The sequence below is a fragment of the Fusarium verticillioides genome, chromosome 2, assembly GCF_000149555.1.
Source record: "Fusarium verticillioides 7600 chromosome 2, whole genome shotgun sequence".
In the NCBI taxonomy this organism is placed as follows: domain Eukaryota; kingdom Fungi; phylum Ascomycota; class Sordariomycetes; order Hypocreales; family Nectriaceae; genus Fusarium; species Fusarium verticillioides.
The window spans coordinates 2,836,174-2,858,550 of NC_031676.1; the positions used below are offsets into that span (position 1 = coordinate 2,836,174).

Consider the following 22,377-nt stretch of genomic DNA (forward strand, 5'->3'; position numbering starts at 1 on the left):
AATTCATAAAAGTCCAATCCAATCTAACTGATCATGCACACCTTGCTTTATGCAACTCTGAGTTCTCAATGCTCGTATCCCCGGTATAATGCGCCCTCATGCTATTCCGTCATGGCCCGAGCCCCTCCTGAGGGGCCCCGAACCCCAAGGTATCATTCATCAAACCAAGCCCAAATGATCAGAAAGAAAAATAACCATGGTAAGGCCCAAAAGGACGACAATAAACCCATGCCAACTCCTCAGCCCTACCAAATCGCAATGCAGCAACGACAGAAACGCCTGAACGATGCAAGCCGTGGCAGTATGTTCAATAACAACACCTCTGATCGTTCCTCGATCGAGGTAGTTGTCTAAATCTCGGGACCTTCCTCTTTTAAGTGTATCTTGTTCCCGCATCTCCTCCCAATCCTTACATCCGTGTAGGATAGTCTTCCATGTCGTCGTCACTGCTGTCTATCTCCTCCTCGTCTTCCTCGTCATCCGTCCGTGGACTATACATGGCACTCATTTCTGGCGCACTTGGCCTGCTGCCCAAGCTGTCAAGAATGCCACCACTGAAAATGGGTGGCGCGGAAACCGAAAGATCTGCATGACTTCCATTCCTACTCATGGAGGGTTTTTCAGGAAGCTGCTTGAGCAACCCTGTGGAAATATCCAACATTGTCATCGCAAACTCAGTCAAACCCTTGCCTTCCCCAGGTTTGGAGCTAACTGACAGAGTCCATCTATACTCTCCCAAACGTCTTCGATACCAATCCGCTTCCTCGCGCCCAGGTGATGTTGCCCAAAGGAGAGATCCAAATGTACCAATCAATGCAAAGTTAGTCTTGGAAGCGAAGTACCAAAACGAGCGCAAATGGTTGGGTCCAAGTCTGTTGACAAAGTCCATGGCAGAGATGAGGCGTGCTTTGGCGGCACTGCGACAGATGTGCTGCACGTACGAGTCGACAGAGCTAGATGGAGAAGCCAGTGATCGGATGATTCGTCGATGGAGCGTAATTTCGGCCGCAAAGTATGCCAGATGGAGATATCCAATACTCGACAACCTGTTTGATGAAGGGTTAAGGGAGGAGTATGAAGAGTCGAGGCGAATTAATTGTGGTAGACCTCCATACCACTCCTTCAACTTGAGCTGAATGGGTTTCGCGAGCGACAGAACGAGCTGCGTTCCTTGTTTACCTGCATTTGCAACCGTGTTCATGGCTTGGAGAGTATAGAACGTGTCCAGAATTTCAGAGAGTATTTCCGAAAGTTGTACTACTCGTGTAAACAACACCCTTCCCTTCTCAATATCGAGTTTCTCCTCCGGGTCGTTCTCGTCCCATTCGACGTCAGGGAAATCATTTGCTGTTAGAGGCTGAACACCCCAGTTAGTAGCAAAAATGTGTGATGGCCGCCCGTGAACGAGGGCACCCCATTTGTCCTGCATGTAAAGTGCCCAAGCCAATCGTTTCCTCAGGCCCTTCTCCCACGGTGGTATTTTCCAACCAGTACAATCCAGGTGCAACCCCAATTCATGACCGAGTGCGACAAGTTGGGCGGTAGGGGCCCACTGGTCACCCTCGGGCCTCTGGGAAAGAAGTAGACCGGCTTGAATAGTCGAAAGCTTGGGTCGAAAAGTGGCTTCATCAAGAGTTGTACGGACGATGCTCTCGAGCTCTCTGACATTGGGTCGTGGCAAGCCAGCCAGTTCCTCACTTTGATCCCACCAATTGATTGCAAGGATGTATACAGCTGCTAGTAATGGTGGTGAAAATTCTCGGTAAGATCTTTCATACTTTTCCATGAAGACATGTTTTTGGATGATAGGAAATCCTGGGTGCACGACTCGAAAGTATATGTCGATGAGACGTCTGCCATGGGGAGCCACGATGGATTCGACATGATCGGCGTCTTGCGTCACATGTTCGTGTCCTGGAGTGCTGGAGTCAGGAAGCATCAAGAAAGTATCGTGTTCGCTGACTTTGCGAAGAGTGCCTCTTGATAGTAGACTTTCGTCATGGGGATCAAAGGAGGAGAGGTTGATGAGTGAAGGTTCAAAATCTGTAGTAGGACCAATGTACTGGCTGTAGCGGTCATCCTGGAGGCCGAGCGTACGTTTAAGCATGGTCGGGCCGCCAACATTGGCCATCTCCTCTAGGAACGAGCTGCTAGCGGCGGTGCTGGAAAGGCTGGAGTTATGGTTTCGTCGCCTAGATGCGAGACCCGGTGAACTGTACGAGACCAATCATATGTTAGACAAATGCATGCAAGGAGGAACACGAGTAAGGTGAAATGTTATCAGAGAAAGGGAAAGAGTGTAGAAGGAAACGATAGACGCATGGCAAAGGCACGGGGACCGGTGGAGCATTCAAGCCAGGATGAGTGTGGAGGGCTCGGCGGCATGAATATGGAGAAGAATATGGATATGGAGAATGAGATGGGGATATCGGAATTGATCTGACCTTCTTTTCCCGATAATATCATCACTAGCCTCACCGTGAAGCTTCCTTTTGCGGGACTGAGGGCTGGATGAAAGGGAACATTCGGAGCCCGCAGCTTGGCACTGGATGCAGCAGTCGTCGTCGTCGTTAAGGATGCAGTTGACGCGAGAGTACCGACATGATAGACAGGGTGGGATGGAGGAGGCGTTGAAGGATGAACCCTCAACGGGTGCAGAGCTGGCGACTCCGTGACCCATCTCGAGCCTATGGAAGCTGTCCTGGCGATAAGCAGATGGCTCTGGCCGAGGAGGTTTAGGAGCAATGGCGATAGGCGCCGTCCTGTGGACCGGGGCTGAAGACTGGGGAGACATGGTGGGAGAAGTTACGGATAGGTCCAGAACAATGTATGGAACCTCGATACCGCCGCAAGTCTGTCCGTCTGCCTGCCTGACGGCCTGCTATCAGCAGAGCAAAACACCAACAGACAGAGGGTGTGTTGCTGTCAGGGCACAACCTAGGGCTTGAATTGTGCTACACCCGAATACCTTACAGGCGCCCGTTGCCCTGCAATAAACGGGCGCAAGAAGGTTGAGCCTCAGTGGCTCTTTGAGTTGTCAGCCTCCCGTCTCGGGGGTACAATGCAGCCCGGTCAATGCCAGTGCAGCAAGATTTCCGATATGGGTGGCGGCGACGATGGAGAGATACTGTAGGTAGTTTTTTTTTTTGGGATGCGATAAAGCCCCACGGGGTCGACAGTGACGCAATGCGGCTAGAGCTACGACCACTGAGAAGCGAGATGATAGGTAACGATAGCTAATAGAACCACGTTATCCAAATCGAGTTGATTGAGTTGATTAGAGTCACACACACGACACAAGTCAATGGTTGGTGTGAGATAAGAATCTGGGGAAACGGAAGACGGGATGTGATGGGAGGCGAGGTGTGATGCAAGGAAGAATGAGAAGAAGGAGAAGGGAAAAAGATAAGAAAATGCCCGAGCGAGCGAGCAAACAAAGTGTGTAAGTGGTTGGCGAAGGAAGACGGGAACCAGCGCGAGCGAGGGCAAAGAGTGGGATCCAAGATGCTGGGATCCAATGTCAGGGACTTGCTGGGATGATTGGGGATGGCGGGCGCAGATGGGCGCCGATGGAGTCGAGTCGGTCGACAGCGTAGAAGTGACAACGATAGAAACAGAAACAGACCAGACCAGGGGTGTTTTTCCCCCCCTTTCGGTTGGTTTAGTTATCTGATAAGGCTTCTGCAAGCGGGGAGAGGGTATTGACTAAGAGAACGATAATCAGGTTGAGAAATACCGAACTCGGTCCTTATTGTTGAGTCAATTCTCCTCTCTTTTCCCACGTCTCGCCCTTTAATTGACTTGACTTGCCTGGCCTTGCTTTTAGGCAGACTTTGCCCTGCGGCTCTCTCCTCGTCTCCCCTCTCTGCAACCAAGGTTGGATGTATATAAGGTATGTAGATTGCGGATGCGGTAGCCCGGAGATTGTGCGGCGATGATGTGGTGCGACACAACAAGCGAAAGCCTGGACGGACAGGACAGAGAGCACTTTCAAGTGTGCAGTGCTGTGCTGTTCAGATCGTGGGCGACGGCGATAACAGGTCGGCACCAAAGAAGCAATGCAAATTGAATGACAAGTTGCTTGCCTTGGTACGCCCGTTGTGAGCTGTCAGCTGTGCTCTGGCTGGCTGATTTGGTGCTCACACAACCAAAATGTCTTGACTCTTGCAGGCGGGGGATCAAAGCCTGGGGAACCGGGGATTAGATTGGACTGTGTTTGGTTGGAATGCAGATGCAGATGCAGATGCAGGGCCAGGGCAGCGTCCTGAATCTCAATGAAGTTACTCTCCGCTGTGACCTGATTCGATCCAGTACCGGCTTCTCTTCTTGGAGAAGAAATGATCCGGAGAAGCTGTGTGTAACAACCAACTGATACTGATAACAACAATGATAAGGATGTGCAGAGGCCAGTGGACCATGGACCGTGGTAGAGGGTAGATTCTAACCTGGACTGGCGGCTTTGCCCTTGTCCTTTTTTCTCTCTCAGGTAAATGCGAGATAAGCTAGCAGACCTATCAGATTCGACGTCATCAATAAAAAACGACCGACTGGGCCAAAATCAGCTACCTAGTCGCCCGACAGTGGCGCGATGGCCGGTTTCGCAGCCGTGAATAACTTATTTATATCGGAGTATAATTAAGAGGTGCGATAGCCGTCCGTTGCCTGAACCGTATCTTTTGTGGCTGGGCAGTACCCGAAAGTGAATGAGGAGAGAAAGAGAAGAAGGGGAAAAAAGACAGAGAGGAGCAGAAAAATAGCAGAGTTGCTGCTACTGTACTAAATGATCATGGAGGAGGGTTTTGGAGAAGTGACATGAAAGTGCAAAAAGACAGGCATGTGAGAAAAGACAAAGACAAAGACGAAAAGAGAAAGAATACATCCGGCTTGATGGTATTCCCCGCAACGCCAAAAGTACCTGACCAGGACTACTCCCGTCAAAGGGTCCCGTTCTCCAGATCCAATCCCCAAGTTCCCCTCCGTCAACTTCGGGACAAGCCTTGTCAATTGGTGTCTAAGAGGCGTCCCCCCAAATTCGAAGCCCCCGGAGCATGTGCCGAATCAGGAATCTCAAACTTGGTGAACATGGCCCAGGAAGGGAGGTACTGAACTTCAGTATGGATACGGATATTTCGTATCTCGACCTCAACCAAACGACCCAAAGGGTATGCATCACCTGGGGGCATTCGTGTCTTTGCTTGTACAGTTGGGCTGTCATACCCTCAACTTGAGTGGCTCTTTGCTTGTCCTTGCACGCAAATATACTAGGGGCGTAGTAATCAATGACTCAACAGACTGAAACATCAAACCTTAAGCTCTCTCATGAAGAGCTATCCACCTGCTGCAAATCATATCTCCCAATATCAAGTCGCTTCCAATTTCCGACATGTCAAAGAGAGACACACGGACGGTACGAGAGTACTCGGCGGGGACACAGCCTTGCCTGAATCATGGCCAATGCTGAGCCGTTACATGGCCCTAGTCATGTACACGAAGACCAATGTGAGCAATGGGGGATTTTCTCGGCAGCGGCGTCGTTGCCAAATGCCCAGACAAAGACCAGCTCACTTTTTTCCTCGGCCGAGGAAAGAAATGGGCCATATCATGAACAACCCTGGGGTCCAGAGTCTATGTCTGGGTCTGGTGTCGCTGTGTACTGTACATCCGAGCGAGTGAGGATGAAGGCAGTAAGAGTTGAATGGATGAGCGAGCTTATCTCTGAAATGCAGAGGAGATAGAAATACATAATGGCAAAAGATAAGTTAAATCAAGAAAAGAGGAACCCCCAGCCTCCAGAGACATTTTTCGGCACAACCACAGATGCCAGCTTTGAACACCATCTCGAAGGGAAACCTTGAGCTTGAAAGGTATAGTGTACACAAAGCCACCGTGTAAATACAGTCAGAAGTCAAGTATTCCATACCAGCTGACCAAGGGCGTCCCTCTGAGCCCATTACCAAATGGAAAACCATCTATGAGCTTGTCTTGCCTCATTCTGCATGGTCCGGCAGTTGTTTTAACGTAATGGCTCGTCCGGGGTTGATTTACCGCCGCAGTCAAACAAGACGTTGTCATGCACCCTCTCACTGCGTATGTATGTTAGCGGCTAAAATAACCTTTTGTCTCGTAGGCAAAATTCCCGAGGTTCCTTGCTGTTTGGATTCGCTCGTCGTGATATGCCTCATCAGCTCCCAAAACACCGCAAATCTCCCCTATCTGCTCACTTTTGACACCACCGGCTCTATATCAGACCCGGTGCCGCCGCCGGCTACTGGGACGAATCCGAATTACCCCGATGCTCGGTTCACAGCATGTAAACTCGGTGAAGCGTTTGCCAAAATTAACCTGTCATCAGTCAGTTATCTCCAGCTGCCAAGTGATGATCTTCTCGTCCCTCTTTGATAGCAACGATTCCTAGAACAAGAAAGCATTAGTCATGTAATCCGCATTTTCATTCCGCCAAACCTTTACATTTTGGAGTGCCGTTGACATGGGCCCCGCATGTGATAGTTTCTTCCTAGATCTATCAGCTCAGAGTTCATAGTTGTCAACATAACTTCAGATCCCTTGGAACAAATACGCTTTCTATGATTGGTCCATAGAAAGCCCTCCCATCACGATCCGAAAATGTCCCTTGTCCTGTCCCTGATCTTGGCTCAACAGAGACTCGACCCCTGTGCCATGGGGGCTACAGGGGAACGTTGCCGGTCCCGGCTCATCGCTACGCACGGGCCAACTTATCGAGATCCATCAAACACTGCTTCTAGGGCGAGCGATATCTTGAGCAAGAGCGTCATTGTTGGGTCCGGAGCTTCTGTCATGGTAGCTGTGACTTTGTTGTTGTGGTGAGATGCACGAACAGCTACACTATGTGACCCGCTATATCGACCGATAACGGTTCCAACCTCTCCGTACAGTCCGAAGCTCTGCTTCGACTTACAACCTCCGTTGATGTCATGTCGGAGATGTTGAGTCAAAGCTCAGCGTTAAATTGCCCTTGACGTTTTGCCACGTGAGTGTGGAGACGATTAGCGACAACGTTGTGGCCTCGTGAGTGTACTTGTAACTCTTTATGGCTTTCAGTCTCGTGTCCAAACCATGACCCTCTCTTCGTAGTTTTCAGTTGGTTCATCTGAACCACGAACTGGGAGCAGCATATTTAGCTCTTCTCGGACCTGGAAGCCATGCTTTTGGTAAAACGAGACCGCATTCATGGTAGCCTCGAGAATAACTGGTGCATTCTCCTTGGAGGCCACAGCCTGCACTCGACGAAGCAAAGTCGACGCAGCCCCTCGGCCATTGAACTTGGGATCTGTGCATAGATATGTCACATCTAGGAAATGTTAGTGCCGTGATACATGGCCAAGATAGCTTCGACCAAATTTCAATACCATAGGTATATAGCGGTCAAGGTTAGGTCGTCGATATCTGGGCCTCCACTCAGCAGCAAATAACTCACGGTAATAAGTCTTGTCACCCAGGACCTTGTCTCTCTTACTCTTAGTAAGATCCGCGTAGGGGCCAAGGTATTGACGACGGCAGAAGTCTGGGAACTCATCATCATCGGCTTCCTCTTCTTCTTCCATTTCTCGCGACCGCTGTTGCCGCTGAACGTTCCACTTAGCGAAACTCGCTATTTTCCCGGTCTTTGGGTCGCGTGCAACGAGAACACCCTTGTCGACGCTTTGGACATGATCCATAGTATCTCTGAAAAGCCAGCCTCGGAAAAATTCCTTACTCTCAGGGTTGGGAAATTGTGCGTGCATCAACAGGTTGATGTCCATGGCGGCAAAGAAGGTGTCGGTGACACCAAGGGCCTCTCTCTCAGAAGGAACTAGAATATCGAATGACATCTTTGCTACGTGATGTGCCGTAAAGGTTTCTTAAAGAAAGCGGAAGTGAAGTATAGAAAGTGGAAAGTTGTGAAGTCGGAATTGGCCAACCAGAAACCTCACGATATCGATATCGCGTTTGTGGCTAGGCCTGGGGCACGTGACAGTCTGGGTAAGTTTCTTAATCTTGGTATCCCAGAGCTCTTGAATCTATAGTTTTAGTTCTTCGAAGCCTACTGAACAGTGTCTGTTGTATTCTGAGTGTTGGGTTTCTATCGCTATTGCTTGAATTCAGGTGTGACACAATACCCAAGCCTCATCTGTTAGTAAGACCAGTTCTGTATAAGGCACTGCCCGCTCGATAGCCTTGATAGTATCATCATGGTTAGGTTACTGCTATCAAGGCCCTGTTCACGTATTTTGGGGCATAAAATAGTGTAAATGTGCCCCAAGTTGACTTGTAAACTCTTGTCGTAGACAGTTCTTCCTACTAACAGTGGCCTATATGCACTATCTACCCATAGAACGAAAACAAAAAAGGGCAACGTCTTTGTAATACAATTTGAAATCTAGCCTTTCTTGAGATTCGGGGCGTCCCAACTCTTCTTATGTCTTTCAACTAAAGCTGTTTCTCAATGTTTTGGGCTGCACCTCATCGGTCAGTACGACGACGTGTTGAAATAACTGCTACGCAAAGTCGTCTATTTCGGTAGAACCAGTGCTTTATAATGCTTTATATGTTCCTTTCTAGCTTTAATGGTATTGAATAGAGTCTAACGCGATACCCCATTGATCTAAATACAGAGGCGGCACACAGCTTAGAGCCAGGGGTGACAGCTCGTTCACAAAGCCCGAGAATATCTTTCCAGTCCTTGCCTGTCCAGTTTCGTCTCCGTGACAACTGTTTTTCTTTGCGCTCTTATTTCAAGTAAACTGAACGGCTATTCATTGTTGTATAGAATTACCCGAGTTTGCCATCGCTAGAAGCTGATACTATCAGGTACAAAGCAAACATTCATGTAACGGTCTCGAAACATATAAAGCAAATCTTGGAAGGTTGTCAAAACATGGAAATCTTCTGAACTGTTCCTTATACCTCGTGAGCTAGGAAGAAAACCAATCATAAACTTGTGACGGGCAGGTCTTGGCCAGATACACAATGTTATGGGCATACAGTTGCTTCGGGCGGAAGTTGATTGAGACCATTGAATCGTTATTGATTCACAATACTTGCATCCTATGAGAATAAAACTTGCTAGTCTCTGTAAAACTTTGATTGCACATGCCATAGTAGTATTGCCAGTCCTTAACATTGAGTATCAGCCCAGCAAGCTTTCCGCCATGCACTTGAAGGATATGAATTTCCTAAATCATGCCACTTTGACTTAACCATAGTGAAAATAACACCACGAGATCTCGAGTGAGGGAATCGGTCAACAAGAACACAGGAGTCCAGTCCGGGCAACAATCTCGACGTTTGGGGGATCGACGCACAAGATGATTGGACAATTATGCCATGACCTGAGCTAGGGGGCCTCGAATGACTTCATGTAGAAGGAGTAGTCAAATAGCCGGTTGACTATATTTCGAATCTCTCACATCAGAGGTGAAAAGACATGAGCTTTTGGTTCGTATAGGCCCAGTTCGAGTTATGTCCCTGACAGTTCGGCCTTCACGTAGCAACGAACACAAATGGCATATCTTATTGCAAATTCTCGTACCACTTTGCATGGTCTTCTAGATCCTATTTTATCCAGAGTTGGTACGGATTGTCATTCACAGTAATGCAGTCTAGACAGAGTTAACTTGCGTGAAGCACTTCAGACCTTCTAGTGCACCAGTTGCAGCGTCTTTTTTAACAGACATCTTGACATCACATCGCATCACATCACACATACGGAACGAGTTCAAGATGTACGAGACAAAGGGGCCGCTATATGGCAACTATAGACCTAGTCTGGCGAAAATATACAATCATGACTCCCCGAGTCTGCCAGGGATTAAAATTACTTAAAAGAATTTGTGCGGTTTGCTAGTGGTCCCTTATGATGAGCCGCGGTCGAGCATGCTAGCCCGCCGACAGCAGATATGATAAAATGAAACGCCGATGATGGCCGGGTATTTAGACAGGAGGGTTGAAAGAAGGAAGCTTGTTGGCACAAGCGGCGACGGCCTTGAGGGCCTTGGCGTTGGTGAGGGCAACAGCCTTGGCAGGCTGGGTGCGAGGAGTACCGTAAACGGGTAGGTCATCCTCAGCGGCAGGAGGAGTGTAGGCAACATCGTCGAGGCTGAGCTTCAAGCTGGGGACGGTGCTGATGTCAATCTTGGAGCCGTCGAGCTTGACAATCTCAACCTGGAGGCCGCTGGTAACGGCATCGGCAACCTTGGTAGGAGAGCAGGCAGCAAGAAGCTGAGGGGCATCGGCAGCTTGGTCAGCGGAGAAGGAACCGTGGATGATACCCTCAGCAGGCTGTCGCATAACGACGAGACCACCAACGAGCTTTCCGGAGACGTAGACGTTGACCTGAGCAGGTCGCTCAACCTCGGTGACATCGAGCTGGACATTGGCAAAGTAACGGGTGGTGTTGGCACCAGCACGCTCCTCAATCAGGCCACGCTCCTCAACATCACGACGGCGGGAAGAACCGCTGCCATAGAGACGGTTGATGGTGGTTCGGGCGGAGCTAGAGAGCTGGCTAGCAGACATGTGCCAGTACTCGAGTCCAGCGTAGGTGTAACCGAAACCCTTGATGCTCTTAACACTGTCAGAGGTGTGGAAGTTACCCCTGGATTTGTAGAAGGGGTTGAGAGGAGAGCTGGGAGTGATGCGGGTGCCTTGGGGAGTAGAGTAACGGGCACCACCAGAGTAAGAGCCGGTGAAAGTAGACTGGCTAGGGTGCATAGCCTGCCAGTAAGCCCAGAGACGGTCGACGTTGGCGTGGTGCAGCCAGAAGATGGGGTCAAAGCCAGAGAACTCGGTGGCGAGGAACTGGCCGGCGCAAGAAGCATCCCAGTGAATGGCGTTGTGAATCTGCTCGAGAGAAGCACCGTTGGCACCGGTGGAAGCGAACTGGTTGAAGGTGGTAGGTCGGGTCATGACATCGTAGACCCATTGCTTGTAAGGTCGCTGGCGGAGGAGCTTGTTGGCACTTGAAGGGAAGCTATCGGGAGCGGGGCAGTGGTAGATGCGAACGCGGTGCTCGTCGTCCCATGATCCGTACTTGTTGTTGAGGGCGTCCTTGGGAAAGTTGTAAGTGTAAAGGGGGTTCTTCATGTTGATGGTCTTTAGGCCGCTGCCGTTGGGAACCTTGACGGCGACATTCTGCTGGGTGAGGATAGCTGGAATGCCATCGATGGCCCAATCCCAGTATGCAGCACGCAGGTTGTTGGCTGCATCAACGTACTGCTTGCGGTACTTGGAGGGGTAGAGGTTGGCAAGGCGCTTGGCATGCTCGACGAGGATCTGCTCGTAGAGCAGAACGTAGGGACGGTGCCATGTCAGGAAGATGCTCTCACCGTGAGGGCAGTATCCGGGCCAGCCATTGCCGCTTCGACCACCACCACCGTTCCACTGAATGAAGGGCTTTCCGTGAATACCGGCAACCTGGAAGTAGGACTTCCAGTCAGTCTCCTTGGCATCGTACATGGAGCGGACGGCTCGCATGTAAAGGTCCCTAGTGTTGAGATTAGCATTGGCCGTGTTAGCAACCACACGGCAGGCTTACCAGGCGGGGCCGCCAGCTTTCTGCATGTCATTGATGTTCTTTCGAGCAGGAACAGCAGCTCCACCAGTGACGGGGACACCAGTAACGAAAATGTTTTGCTGCTGAGCCTCGACGGGGTTGACACCGCCGATGACCGCGAGAGCGGCGACTAGGAACTTGCCCAGCATGATGATTGTCCTGAAAAATAAAACGAATGTATTCGAACAGAAGTCGTGCGTCAATGTACGACTTTGCTTGCTCAAGAAAAAGGACAAAATCGGAGAGGGAAGTGGTTAAAAGAGTGTGGGAAAGCGTCCGAGATATAGTCAACCCTGAGCCATGGCCACGGCAACAAGACGGGGGGTGTGAAAGAGAGGGCTGATGGCTATGGCTATGGCAATGACAATGGCTCTGGGAATAGATCATGATCCCTTCTCCGCACCTGAACCTCCGTCCCAGCTGTCAATCATCGTCAAAGGGGTTCGTAGCGCCCCTCATAGTGGCCCTAGATGACAAGGGGGAGGGGGTGCAAAGGTAGGGCAAAGATCGATATTCCATGGGATGTGTCCACTGACGAGGAGTTGAGAGTTGCAAGGAGAGGAGCAGTGAGCAGTGAGCGATGAATGAGCTAGGAAGGTGTGGGTGAAATTGGGATATGACCCATGCACATGGACGAGCCAGGGTCATGGTCATGTATCCAATGTTGTTCATCTCTCATCTTTTCCGTGCTTACATAGTAAGGTAGTCTAGCTTGTTTGCTCGTAACGCCACATTGGATGGATCAACGTCTGTGTCCCTGGCGATTCCCTAGACCTGTCAAATTGCCTACGCGTCAATTATCCAGACATTAGTCGAGACATTATCAAGGAGAAAGAAAAAAGGCAATCCTTCAGTAAGATCCGGTGCTGATGGTAAGAAACTTTGTCTGTCCTCCAGTATGGCACGTCGTATTCGATGGTTGTGAAGAGGCCGACCAGTGGACAGCAAGGGGGGACAAGACCCCTGGCCAGCCCAGGCCAGCCCAGGCGAGCGGTACAATTGACCACAGCCCTGCTTCTGGGCTCTTCCAGCGGCTGGGGAAGCTGGAAGTTGGAGTTGCTTGTGCCTGGTGAGTAGGCCAGGCTAAGGCAAAGGTGGTAGTGGGCCTGTCGCTCAGCGGCACGACACGACACGACACGATACCCAGAGGACAAAGGGATTGTTGTGGTTAGGGGGTACTTTGCTCGGACACCTTGTATAGGTGAAATGCCGAGGTACCGAATGTAAATTGCAATCTCAGACAAGATGTAGCGTAGCGCCGAATTGGGCTCCCCTGGCGCGCTTAGAGCCTGTACCTGAAATTCTAACATGGCTTGCATGCCTAAAATTGGTCCCGGCTGCGGATGAATTCTGTGAGGATTGGATGTGAAGAATCACGAGCGAATGTGAATTATTTCCTGAAAGAGCTGAGCTCAACCGCGACAGTCCTTGACGCCCAGCTCAATGAGGCCACAATAATAGCCACAACTACCACATACATGCAAACAACCACGGGTGACTCCAGGCCTATCGCTAAACTGTCGACAACGTAGCATCCAGGGACTCGAAATTAAATTGATGCCAAGAGTGTAGCCGCCCCTACCTAGCAAAGTCTACTCCTCTCTGGCAGCCCAGGCCCAGGCTAGGTACAGGCCGGCACCCGGCACCACGAGCACACCCTGGGCCAGGTCATGACATGATTTTCGGAAGATACTAAAAAAGGATCACCAGCGCGATGTGCTCTAACATAACAGCCTATCGCAGGTGCAGCTGAAGTTGTGTTTGGGATTGATGATTGGCACAAGGGGCATCAGCCGCTTTCCGGGAACAACTCACGATGCGTCAAAACTACGTCAGGCACTATTGATTATTATTCCGAACAATTATTAATATCCATGGCATAATGATCAACGTTGGTGTTGAGGGAAAACAGATCCTCCTCGATCCTCTCTGGTCTGGCTGCCAGGCAGGGATTGTGGTCCTGTACAGAGAGGCAAACCTGGACGCCCCGGATCTAGACGGAGATGCCGATTCGATCGGTACAGAGACGAGCGTGTAGCAAAGCAGTTGGAAATAATCGGCTCAGTTATACGAGGCTCTCATCTGTGGTGCGTATACGGTATGGTTAGGTAAACCTGATACATGATAAACTGGTGTGCATGCCCAAGAGGGAAACAAACGGAGAAATTGTTTCTCTGGTCAGATCAGATCAGAACCAGAATCAGATGCAATCGCAAAAGGCCCTCTTGCTTCTTCAGGTCAGCTCAGTTCAGGTCAGCTCAGTTCAGGTCAGCTCGTTTGTCTGTTTGTCTGTTTGTCGAGCTACTAACATAGGTAGGTACCTGTTAATAGACAGACTTGTTGGACGTTGATGAAAAAGCCATTTTGGCCTTTTTTTAGCATCATGACGGGTTAATTACGGTCTCGGTCCTCGTGGTTCGTCCTCACCGTTTAGGCTAGACCCAATGTCCCTCAAGCGGCTTCTGCTAAGATGCGAGCCTTGGGCAATCCACCCAGTCATGAAACAGCCACCCGCTCGATTCGTGCATAATGGCCTGCCCCTAGACTTGCAATAGTCTAGACGGCTGAAAGAAACTAGTTGCTAGTCTTTTGCACTGGCCAAGGGGCGGAGGCGGCAGCCTTTTTGTTCCCTCAGCAAGCTCACGCTCACCAGAGCCATGGGCCGTTGTCGGAAAAAGCCATGTCTCAGTAAGGGGCAATTTGCACAAAGGGAGAATTGAATTCATTAAATCCCCCTCCCTCCAGCTTCTAGTTCGTCTCTAGCTTCGTAGTGCCTCTGCGCGTGATTCCGCTCCTCTTGGGTCCGTTTCAATTAGAAGTTTAGAACTATTGATTACCATGCTAGCCATGGTATGGTACTCCGTACTGTGGGTAGGATTGGAATTGCATCTCTCCTAGTCATAGCTATTCGTTTGGCAATGTTGTTCCCCCATACTTAAGTTACAGTTCTGCTGTAAGCCTCCATGCATGGATCTTCTCCTCAACCACTTATATCCTGACAAGCCCACGTCGGCAAACAACATGCATTCAGCTGCAGCCAATCCCGTATTTCTATGTGTTTGTAAGCGTCCGCCTCATGTAACTCGATGCATTCATGATTGGGACTATATCCTGCTGTTAAGCTTGAAAACCTCGTGTTAACCTACACACCGCCGATGAGGTATGGCCCGCCTGCATGAAGGCTTCGATCCATCAAGTTGCCGATACGAGCCTTACAGGCTCCAGCCAAGCAGAGCTGTAGGATGCCCAACTCGATATCCAAAAATGGCATCTCGAGATGCTGATGCCAAGTTGGGCTGATCAGATCAGAGTTTGAACCGTTTACTAGGCGCTTGCCTCGTGCCTCCCCGCGTCCCAACGGACGACTTCGGCGCCGGTACCGTTGTCAGATAATCAGATTTAAGGGATTGTGTTTTGTGGCCATAACCTCAGTGGCTCGATGGCAGATGATGAGGCTATTGAAGCGTCTATAAATCACTTGACACTGGCAGGAGGCTCCTGGAAGTAACCATGGACAGTTGCATGCTGGGTAGAAGCCTGTATTCGACACGGGATAGAGATGGAGCTGAAAGTTATTTTTTAGCTTATTCTCACAAAATTTACTGGCCCAACCTCCAGAGTCTATATCTCGCGGGTGACCCCGTAATACTACATACATGTAAGGTAGATAGAAGGTAGGCATAGGCTAGCCATGCATCACAGTCGCATCCTCTTATAAGATCCAATCTAAATGATGTGATGAATGAGGGGAACCCATGCAAGTCTCGATTGAATCTGAGATGGATGTGCCAACTTGCCCAGGAAGAACAAGACCAATGCTTACGGCTGATTTATCTACATTACTATTTTCAATCAGTGTATGGATGGATGCCATTACCAACAAATTCAATAATTCATCACTAGTCTCTTGACAGACTTGGCAAAAGATCAGCTTGTTATACGACAAGGTTGTTGTGCTCAACTCTTGCTTACAGCGTCTGCTCTTGCTCTTGATGAATCGAGATCCTCTCCTCGTTTCCGCTGTATCTTACAGAAAACTCTGCTGCTCCGATTTATTTGCTGATCGCTTCAACGATCCGGTTACATGTCGATGGTGTTTCGTCATGATAGCTTAACTCAGTACTGTCGATTTCCAATCTGGGACTGAAACACGATGTGATCGTCATGCCACTTGCTAAAAGGAGTCTCTCTGGGCTCCAGTAGATCGCCTTGGCAATTAAGGGTTGACCCTTGTAAGATACCGAGATATGTTACACTGAACCAAAAGAAAGAAAAACACCATCGAAGAACTCACAAACTACGGAGGATAAATCCAAGACAGTCTTGCGCGTCAGCCATGCTCACAGACACAATAAAATGTCGCTTGTCCACAAAATGTCTCATTGAATAGGGCAAACATGTACGTACATACAGATACATAAAGTAAAGTATCGCTTTTTATGGCGCAACGCTAAAAGCAGTCATTGCACAACGCCACGCCTTGTGAACCACCCATCGCATCAATACGATGCTGACCACACCTCCTCCAGCTTCCAGCTCATGCAGGTCCCGGGATATACACTCTGAACTCTGTGTGAAGGCATCATAAGATCCTCTTGCTGCTTACTCTGATCCACTTATGGAAGGAATACGACAGATAATACACTTTGTATCGTGCTATCAAAGCTCCCTCGTCCATGCCAAGCTGTGAGATGTCCTCCACTTCTTCTGCTTTGGTGTGATACTCGTGGCCGGTCCTTCATGACCGACGTCTCAGACTTAGAGTACACTCGGACTCAGAGTGATCTCTCCAGCATCACAAGGTCCCGGAAACCTTCCCTCCATCGCTTCGTTTGCTCTGTGTCTGGCCTCGGCAGTGGACTTCGTGCAAAGCCTCCGTAACCCATCCAAGCCTGTAGTCCAGCCTTGACACCGACCACACCGCCCTGGATCGCCGTCCAGTCGCCCTGTGAGACCAATTCCTGCATCTTTTGTGCTTCGGAAACATTACCTTGCAGATAGAGGTCCATGGCCTTGATGCATGCTCTCGGGGCAATGTTGGCCAAGCCTGCCAGGATGCCGTGACCACCTCCGGCCAGAGAAGGGATCAGAAAGTCGGCGGAACCTGCGAGGACAAGGAACACGGGCGCCTTCGAGTTGTGTTTTGAAAGCTTACGGGTCGCTGCGGCTACCCTGTTCAGTTTCCCTGTGTTGCCGCATGTCAACTTCACGCCTACAATATTTGGATGTCGTGCAAGAGTGATGATCATGTCGGACGACAAATCCATGCCCCCCACGGCACCAGGAAAGTTGTAGATTATGATGGGAATAGGGGATTTGTCTGCGACTCTTGTGAAATACTCCAGGATGGTTTCCGAGGCCGGGGCAAATAAAGTGGCATAGTAGGACGGGGGTAGGACGAGCGCATAGTCACCGCCAGCCTCCCAAGCCTCATAGCAGTATTGTACAGTCTCGCGCGTGCTCTGGCTTCCACATCCCACGATCAAGGGCATATGCGAGAAGCCGCCGTCATTGAGGGCGGCTCTTGTAGTGGCGGTGACCAGCTGTCGCTCTGAGTGGGAGAGATGAACGGCCTCTCCGTTGGAACCCTGCGTCGCAAGGCCTGTTACACCAGCTTGGGCGAGTCGCACAGCATGAGCGGCAATTGCAGCGGTGTCGACGTCTTCTGTATCTGCATCGAAGAAGCACATGGTTGGAACATAGACGCCGGGTGTTAGAGGACGTCTTATATGCTGCACGTCATCCAAGCGATCGTCTGCAGAAGCGCTCGATGAAGAACCAGACATGAAGTTGTGATTTCCATTGCTTGAGTGCCATTGGCTGTGGCTGTATAGCTGGGAGCTGAAGGACCCTGCTGGTGAGGGAGCGTCACTATGAGGAGGCATGATATAGCTTGATAGTATTTGGAATGTCTCAAGATTGGTTGGGTTCAATGGTAAAGGTATTCAACGGATTTGGTAGTGTAATGGACGATAGTGTAAGCACTTGTTTAGATATGAAGTCGGAGGAGGCTTGGCTTTTATATCATCTCCTAGGTAGATAGATATTCTTCAACACTCACCTATATATGGCGGCTCAAAGGGCTCTCCAGCTACGAACCCGCAACTTGATCACTCATAACTTCTCGTTACTTCACGGCGGGGCCATAAACAAGTCAAATGATACAAATCATCAATTCCGAGAGGACGATTGAACCGGTCAGAGAAACGGGCAGGTCAAAGATTGGTAGACTCAAATAAATACTCCGCTTGTATGCATCTTACTATGAGGGGAAGTGCTCACGGGAGTCGCTTCTTGGGGTTATTCCTGCAGAAAATCCGGGGTCGACGAGACTACGATTCAGGGTCTAAGAGTCGCTTGACGAGTCTGGAGCGTGGGGGTTTATTTGAGCCTTTTGAGGCCAGTCAACGTTCCATTGGAGCCATTGGCACGGCTTCTGGGGCGTACAGTACAGTACAGTACAGTCGCGGAAAAGTTTAAGGAGATGAAAGGATCATGGCATGGTGACTGCGCCTCGACAGCGTATCATTCAAGAGGAAGAGTCCAGCGAATCTAACTGAAATAAGCCGGCTTTAACATGACAATTTCAAAGTCCGAGCCATTAGCCGCGAACAAGAGAACGTTTCTCCTTGTATGATTTTATGCTTGATGAACAACAAACACTCGAACGATTTCAACTACCTATCTAGTGCGTCTTTGACGGACCAGCGGATGTCCTGCCACCTTAGAAGTCATGACGATGCTAAATAGCTACTCACCAGTCACAATTGCTTGTGTAACCATCCCAAGCATCGTGGCATGTCTTTCCATAACCCACGTTGGTCCAAATGGGTGTCATTCTTTAGTCAACTCAAGTTCAGCTGTCAGCTTGATGACCCGTAATGTGTCAGGTGTTCGACAGAACAAGTTTATCCAACCTAGGCTCTTCGCAAAGAGTTCACAATTGCGTCACAACCAACACATTCAGCCATTGCAACCCAACCGTAGTCCTCCTGAAGGAATGAGGTTAGCAAAGCAACATATGCATAAAAACGCCAACCTACTACGGGATGTCAGTGTCTAGGTCGGTGTTAAGAGAGCATCCATTGCTTACCCTGCAGTGACATATTAAGTCGTATTGTCTAGAGGCTAGAATGAAGCCAGAATGTCGTTAGAAAAGTATACTGGATAAAGAGTTTTGACATCGTAACACTGGCCGTTGGTAAGTAGCGGGGGTGTAGTTAATAAAAATTAACTTTGCTGTTGTTGACTTAGCTGAATGTTACGAAAATTGCAGGGTAATATCCTTCAAAAAAGACAATATGATGAGCTTCGACGCCTCGTTATTCATAATCAGACTATATAGCTCTCCCAATAGACACCACAAATGCCCGTATGCTTTCATGCAACTAGCCAAAGACTGCCGACAGGGGGACAGGCCACACTTTCTTATGCCCCTGATTTCTTGACGTTGCATTATGCTCACTACACAATGCGGAAACTCAACGATGACCGCAGAAAGGCACGTTGTTACGGGTATTCTGAATGCGTCTGCTGGTTAGGAAATTTAGAGAGGATCATACTTCCTACTCCATCACTTCGTAGCGGCCGATATACACAGCTAAATTCTGTTATGCACTACGCCACCGGGATACCTCGACCACGCACATCATCATCGCTTACAGCTTCTCCTCGAAGTGCGTATAATACGTGCAAGTGGGGGAGGCTATGCTAATGTCGAGGCACATTGGGGGTTGGAAGATGGCATGTTCTTGACGTCTTGCCTGGTAGGCAGCATATGGTGTCATCTAAGTTGATTCTATCAATAAGACCTGCCTTGGTTCAAGCGATATGAGGTAACCCTGACCAAAATCGTTCCTTCGTAAACATGTCCGAAGCATCTGCAATAACGCCAAAAAACCACAGCATCATGCTCGCCAGTACGCCATATAAGTGAGAAATAAGTGAATATTTTATACAATAACCAAGTCGTCATCGTCGTCGTCGAGCAAGATCTGCCGGTCGAAGAGCTCGTCACCTAGACTCTCCCTGCCGGCTTCACGGATGCCCTTATCTGTCACAAAGCGAGTCTTTTTCCGCACTGGAGGTTGTTCATCTTTGCGTAGCTTTTCCCCTTCCTTCATCTTGGAAAGTTTATCCTTTAAATTGCTCCCCCAGCCGAAGGCCGTTGGGCCGTTACTTATGGCTGAACCAGCTTGCGAGCTGGCTTGAGAGCTGTCTGGGCGTTTCCGTTTTACAGGGCTCAGATGAATGTCAGAATCCTTCCCCAGCAGGCCCAATGACTTTGCGTCTGGCCTGTAAGCTTCCTCTGACGCTTGTGCAACACTCGAGGGTTGGGTGGAGGTGCCTGCAGCAGGCAGTGCCGCTCGCGAACCAGCTTGTCGCATATATTCTCTTCCAGCTGCGCTGCCAACCTGACCGAGTTTCTTCATCATCTCGCGTTCTTTCTCTTTTGCCTCCAGATCCCTTTTCAGGAATTCTGCTCTCTCTTTTCGATCATTCGGTGTTCTGTCCTTCCCATCAATCAACTCTGCTGCGCTCATGGAACGTGAAGCGAACCAATGCGTCTTTGTTTCCCAGTCGTATTTCTTGGATGCCTCCTTTTTCTTCTCGGCGCCCCAGCCAATAAGTTCTCTGGAGTTATTCTTCCTGGCGCCGAAACTGCTTCCATTTACTTCCATTCGTGTTGAACGCTGTTTGCGAAGGGCTTCATTGGAGTGGAATTCGCAGTGATGAGTACGCTTCTTATTGATCCAAACGCCACACAAATCTCCATCCTTCTTGACTGATTGACAACCTCCGAGATCACGCGATGTACCAACCTCAATAATCGAGTCATCATCTGAATTGATGACAAGACTGAACTTGCCAGTATCATGTCTTCCGGGTGGGGGTGGCATAATAGTAGGGTTGAGTATCGCAATGACAGTCCCTTCTGTGAGCTTCCAGTATTTTGTAAATCCAGAGTTGAAGAGAAAAAGATCCAGTTCCCACTCTAGATCGACTAGGGTCATGACCATGTACTTCCCCCTGTCCTCCGTCTTTCCGTTCTTTTGTGTTGGCTTATGTGCGCGAGGCTCTGATTTCTTTGCCAAGATACCGAACACCACGATATCTTGCTCAACATCTGGCAAAGCAAAGTCTGGTGCTTTAACGACTTTCAGTATATCCTTAATTGTGTATACTTGCTTGCCGGAAACATGTCGAGCAAGGACGCCATGTGGTAAAATTCTCTTGGACAAGTGGAAGCTCGAGTATGGCTCAAAACCAGCCGCTTGCTCTTCAGAAACTTCGCCAGGGGGTGTCTTTTTCTTCCGAACCAAAGCTGTAGAATTTGGCACCGGAGCTTTCTTTTCGGGAGCCTGAACGTTAGGCACAGTGTAACTTCGCTGCAAGCCAACAGGTTTTGTTGCCCCTATGATCTCCTCCCTTGAGAAGGACGGAGCCTGCAATGGCTCATCTGGTATCTCAATAGCCTTCTTCTTATACTGCTCCATCTCATCCTGGCTGATACTGAATGCATTCGATCTTAGCTTTTGAATGTCCTTTTGTCGCTGAGCCCGGGCAGCCTCATCTGTCCTCGCGGAAACAAGCCGTTCATTGAAACTCATTGGACGTGACTCTGATGAGAAAGAAGAATTGCCGCTCCCTGTAGTTTTCGACCTTGATCTTCGCAAATAGCCCGTTTGTCCAATTTCAGTCGATGTTTGCGAATCCCGGTAGCTGGGCGCACGCTTTAAGGAGATATCACGAGCTTTCAGGCCCTTATCAATACCCAGCAACACTCGACTTGGCGATGTTTGCACCGATGGCTCTTGAACCCTTCTGACAGGTGACGCAGGCACTTCCACATGGTTTTGTTGTCGAGCTAGTGGTTCCCTAGTTGGAGTGGTTGCGCGCTTCGATCGACTTGGAACTTGTGCTGATATCACGAGCTCCGAGGTCGTGGCATGTAATTGCTCAACACTTTCTTCCGACTTTTTCGACTTCGCAGCCTGTAGCTTTTTCAACTTGAGCCGCGCCTGGATCTCTTGAAGCTTCAGCTGCAGGGTTTCCTCGTCCTCATCATCCTCGTCGTTCTCAATCTCGGCCATAAGATTCATCGAGGGTAAGTTGCGAGCTCTTTTCGACGGTGAAGGCGAAGGCGATGTCATCATCTGTCGGTATCGCTCTCGTCCACGCGGCGTACTGAGCAGAGCTTCATGCGGAGATCTTGGGGGCCATTGGGCTTCGGTTCGTTGTTTTGCTGGAGAAGCTGTGGCATGGAGGGTCAGTGGATTGTCACATGAAAGAATATTTCAGCAATTATTGTGGTCTCACCTGGAGCCATGACGATACCTGGGACAGGAAGTAAAATTCAAGTGGGTGGCCCAGAAACCAGTCCCGTCGGTATGCAGCCACTTAGAAGGGTTTGGATGTAAGTATTCGTCCTATAGCAAAGAGCATATTCCCAATCGATTAGGGCGGTAGATATAGCCTTGGGAGGGCAGCAGCCATTCAGCTGGATCGGTCGAGAGTCGCTGGTGAGGGTAAGATGCTGAAGATACGAATTTTTGGTTGTTGATGCAGGGAATGCTTGTTTCAGCGAACAGTTGAAGAAGACATCCACACCCAATGCGTCAACCAATACTGACTGACTGGGCGGGCGCAAAGCTCTTTGCTCTTTGCGCTGGCTAGGTTGGTCTTGGCGCCGGCCACTATACGTACCTAAATATCCACTAACCTAAATACGGTTAGATAATTTAAGTCTCTCTCATTTGTAGCCCCTGCAACCGTCGCGTACAAACGCGTCTCGGCGTGTTTAA

General features: G+C 49.6%; 6 protein-coding genes across 6 annotated transcripts; 1 reads left to right on the forward strand and 5 right to left on the reverse strand.

Annotated features, from left to right (window-relative positions):
• Nucleotides 1-409: 409 nt before the first annotated feature.
• FVEG_04074 (hypothetical protein) lies at nt 410-2,794 on the reverse strand (the record flags this gene model as incomplete). The annotated part of the gene is made up of 2 exons (XM_018891772.1): nt 410-2,213; nt 2,445-2,794. The coding sequence occupies 2 exons, from the start codon at nt 2,792-2,794 to the stop codon at nt 410-412; spliced, it is 2,154 nt and encodes a 717-aa protein (XP_018748343.1).
• Nucleotides 2,795-5,447: 2,653 nt separating this feature from the next.
• Nucleotides 5,448-6,399, forward strand: FVEG_04073 (hypothetical protein; the record flags this gene model as incomplete). The annotated part of the gene is made up of 3 exons (XM_018891771.1): nt 5,448-5,684; nt 6,054-6,087; nt 6,248-6,399. 3 exons carry the CDS (start codon nt 5,448-5,450, stop codon nt 6,397-6,399), a joined length of 423 nt encoding a protein of 140 aa, XP_018748342.1.
• Nucleotides 6,400-7,076: 677 nt separating this feature from the next.
• FVEG_04072 (hypothetical protein) lies at nt 7,077-7,850 on the reverse strand (the record flags this gene model as incomplete). Its single annotated transcript, XM_018891770.1, has 2 exons — nt 7,077-7,330; nt 7,457-7,850. The coding sequence occupies 2 exons, from the start codon at nt 7,848-7,850 to the stop codon at nt 7,077-7,079; spliced, it is 648 nt and encodes a 215-aa protein (XP_018748341.1).
• Nucleotides 7,851-9,112: 1,262 nt separating this feature from the next.
• FVEG_04071 (hypothetical protein) lies at nt 9,113-12,293 on the reverse strand. Its single transcript, XM_018891769.1, has 2 exons — nt 11,555-12,293; nt 9,113-11,503 (listed from the first exon to the last, which is right to left on the reverse strand). The coding sequence occupies exons 1-2, from the start codon at nt 11,719-11,721 to the stop codon at nt 9,952-9,954; spliced, it is 1,719 nt and encodes a 572-aa protein (XP_018748340.1). The 5' UTR covers nt 11,722-12,293; the 3' UTR covers nt 9,113-9,951.
• A 3,725-nt stretch (nt 12,294-16,018) lies between these two features.
• On the reverse strand, nt 16,019-17,575 carry FVEG_04070 (hypothetical protein). The gene has a single exon (XM_018891768.1). It carries the CDS (start codon nt 17,455-17,457, stop codon nt 16,348-16,350), a length of 1,110 nt encoding a protein of 369 aa, XP_018748339.1. The 5' UTR covers nt 17,458-17,575; the 3' UTR covers nt 16,019-16,347.
• Nucleotides 17,576-19,260: 1,685 nt separating this feature from the next.
• On the reverse strand, nt 19,261-22,151 carry FVEG_04069 (minichromosome maintenance protein 10). The gene is made up of 2 exons (XM_018891767.1): nt 21,893-22,151; nt 19,261-21,827 (listed from the first exon to the last, which is right to left on the reverse strand). The coding sequence occupies exons 1-2, from the start codon at nt 21,900-21,902 to the stop codon at nt 19,525-19,527; spliced, it is 2,313 nt and encodes a 770-aa protein (XP_018748338.1). The 5' UTR covers nt 21,903-22,151; the 3' UTR covers nt 19,261-19,524.
• Nucleotides 22,152-22,377: the final 226 nt, after the last annotated feature.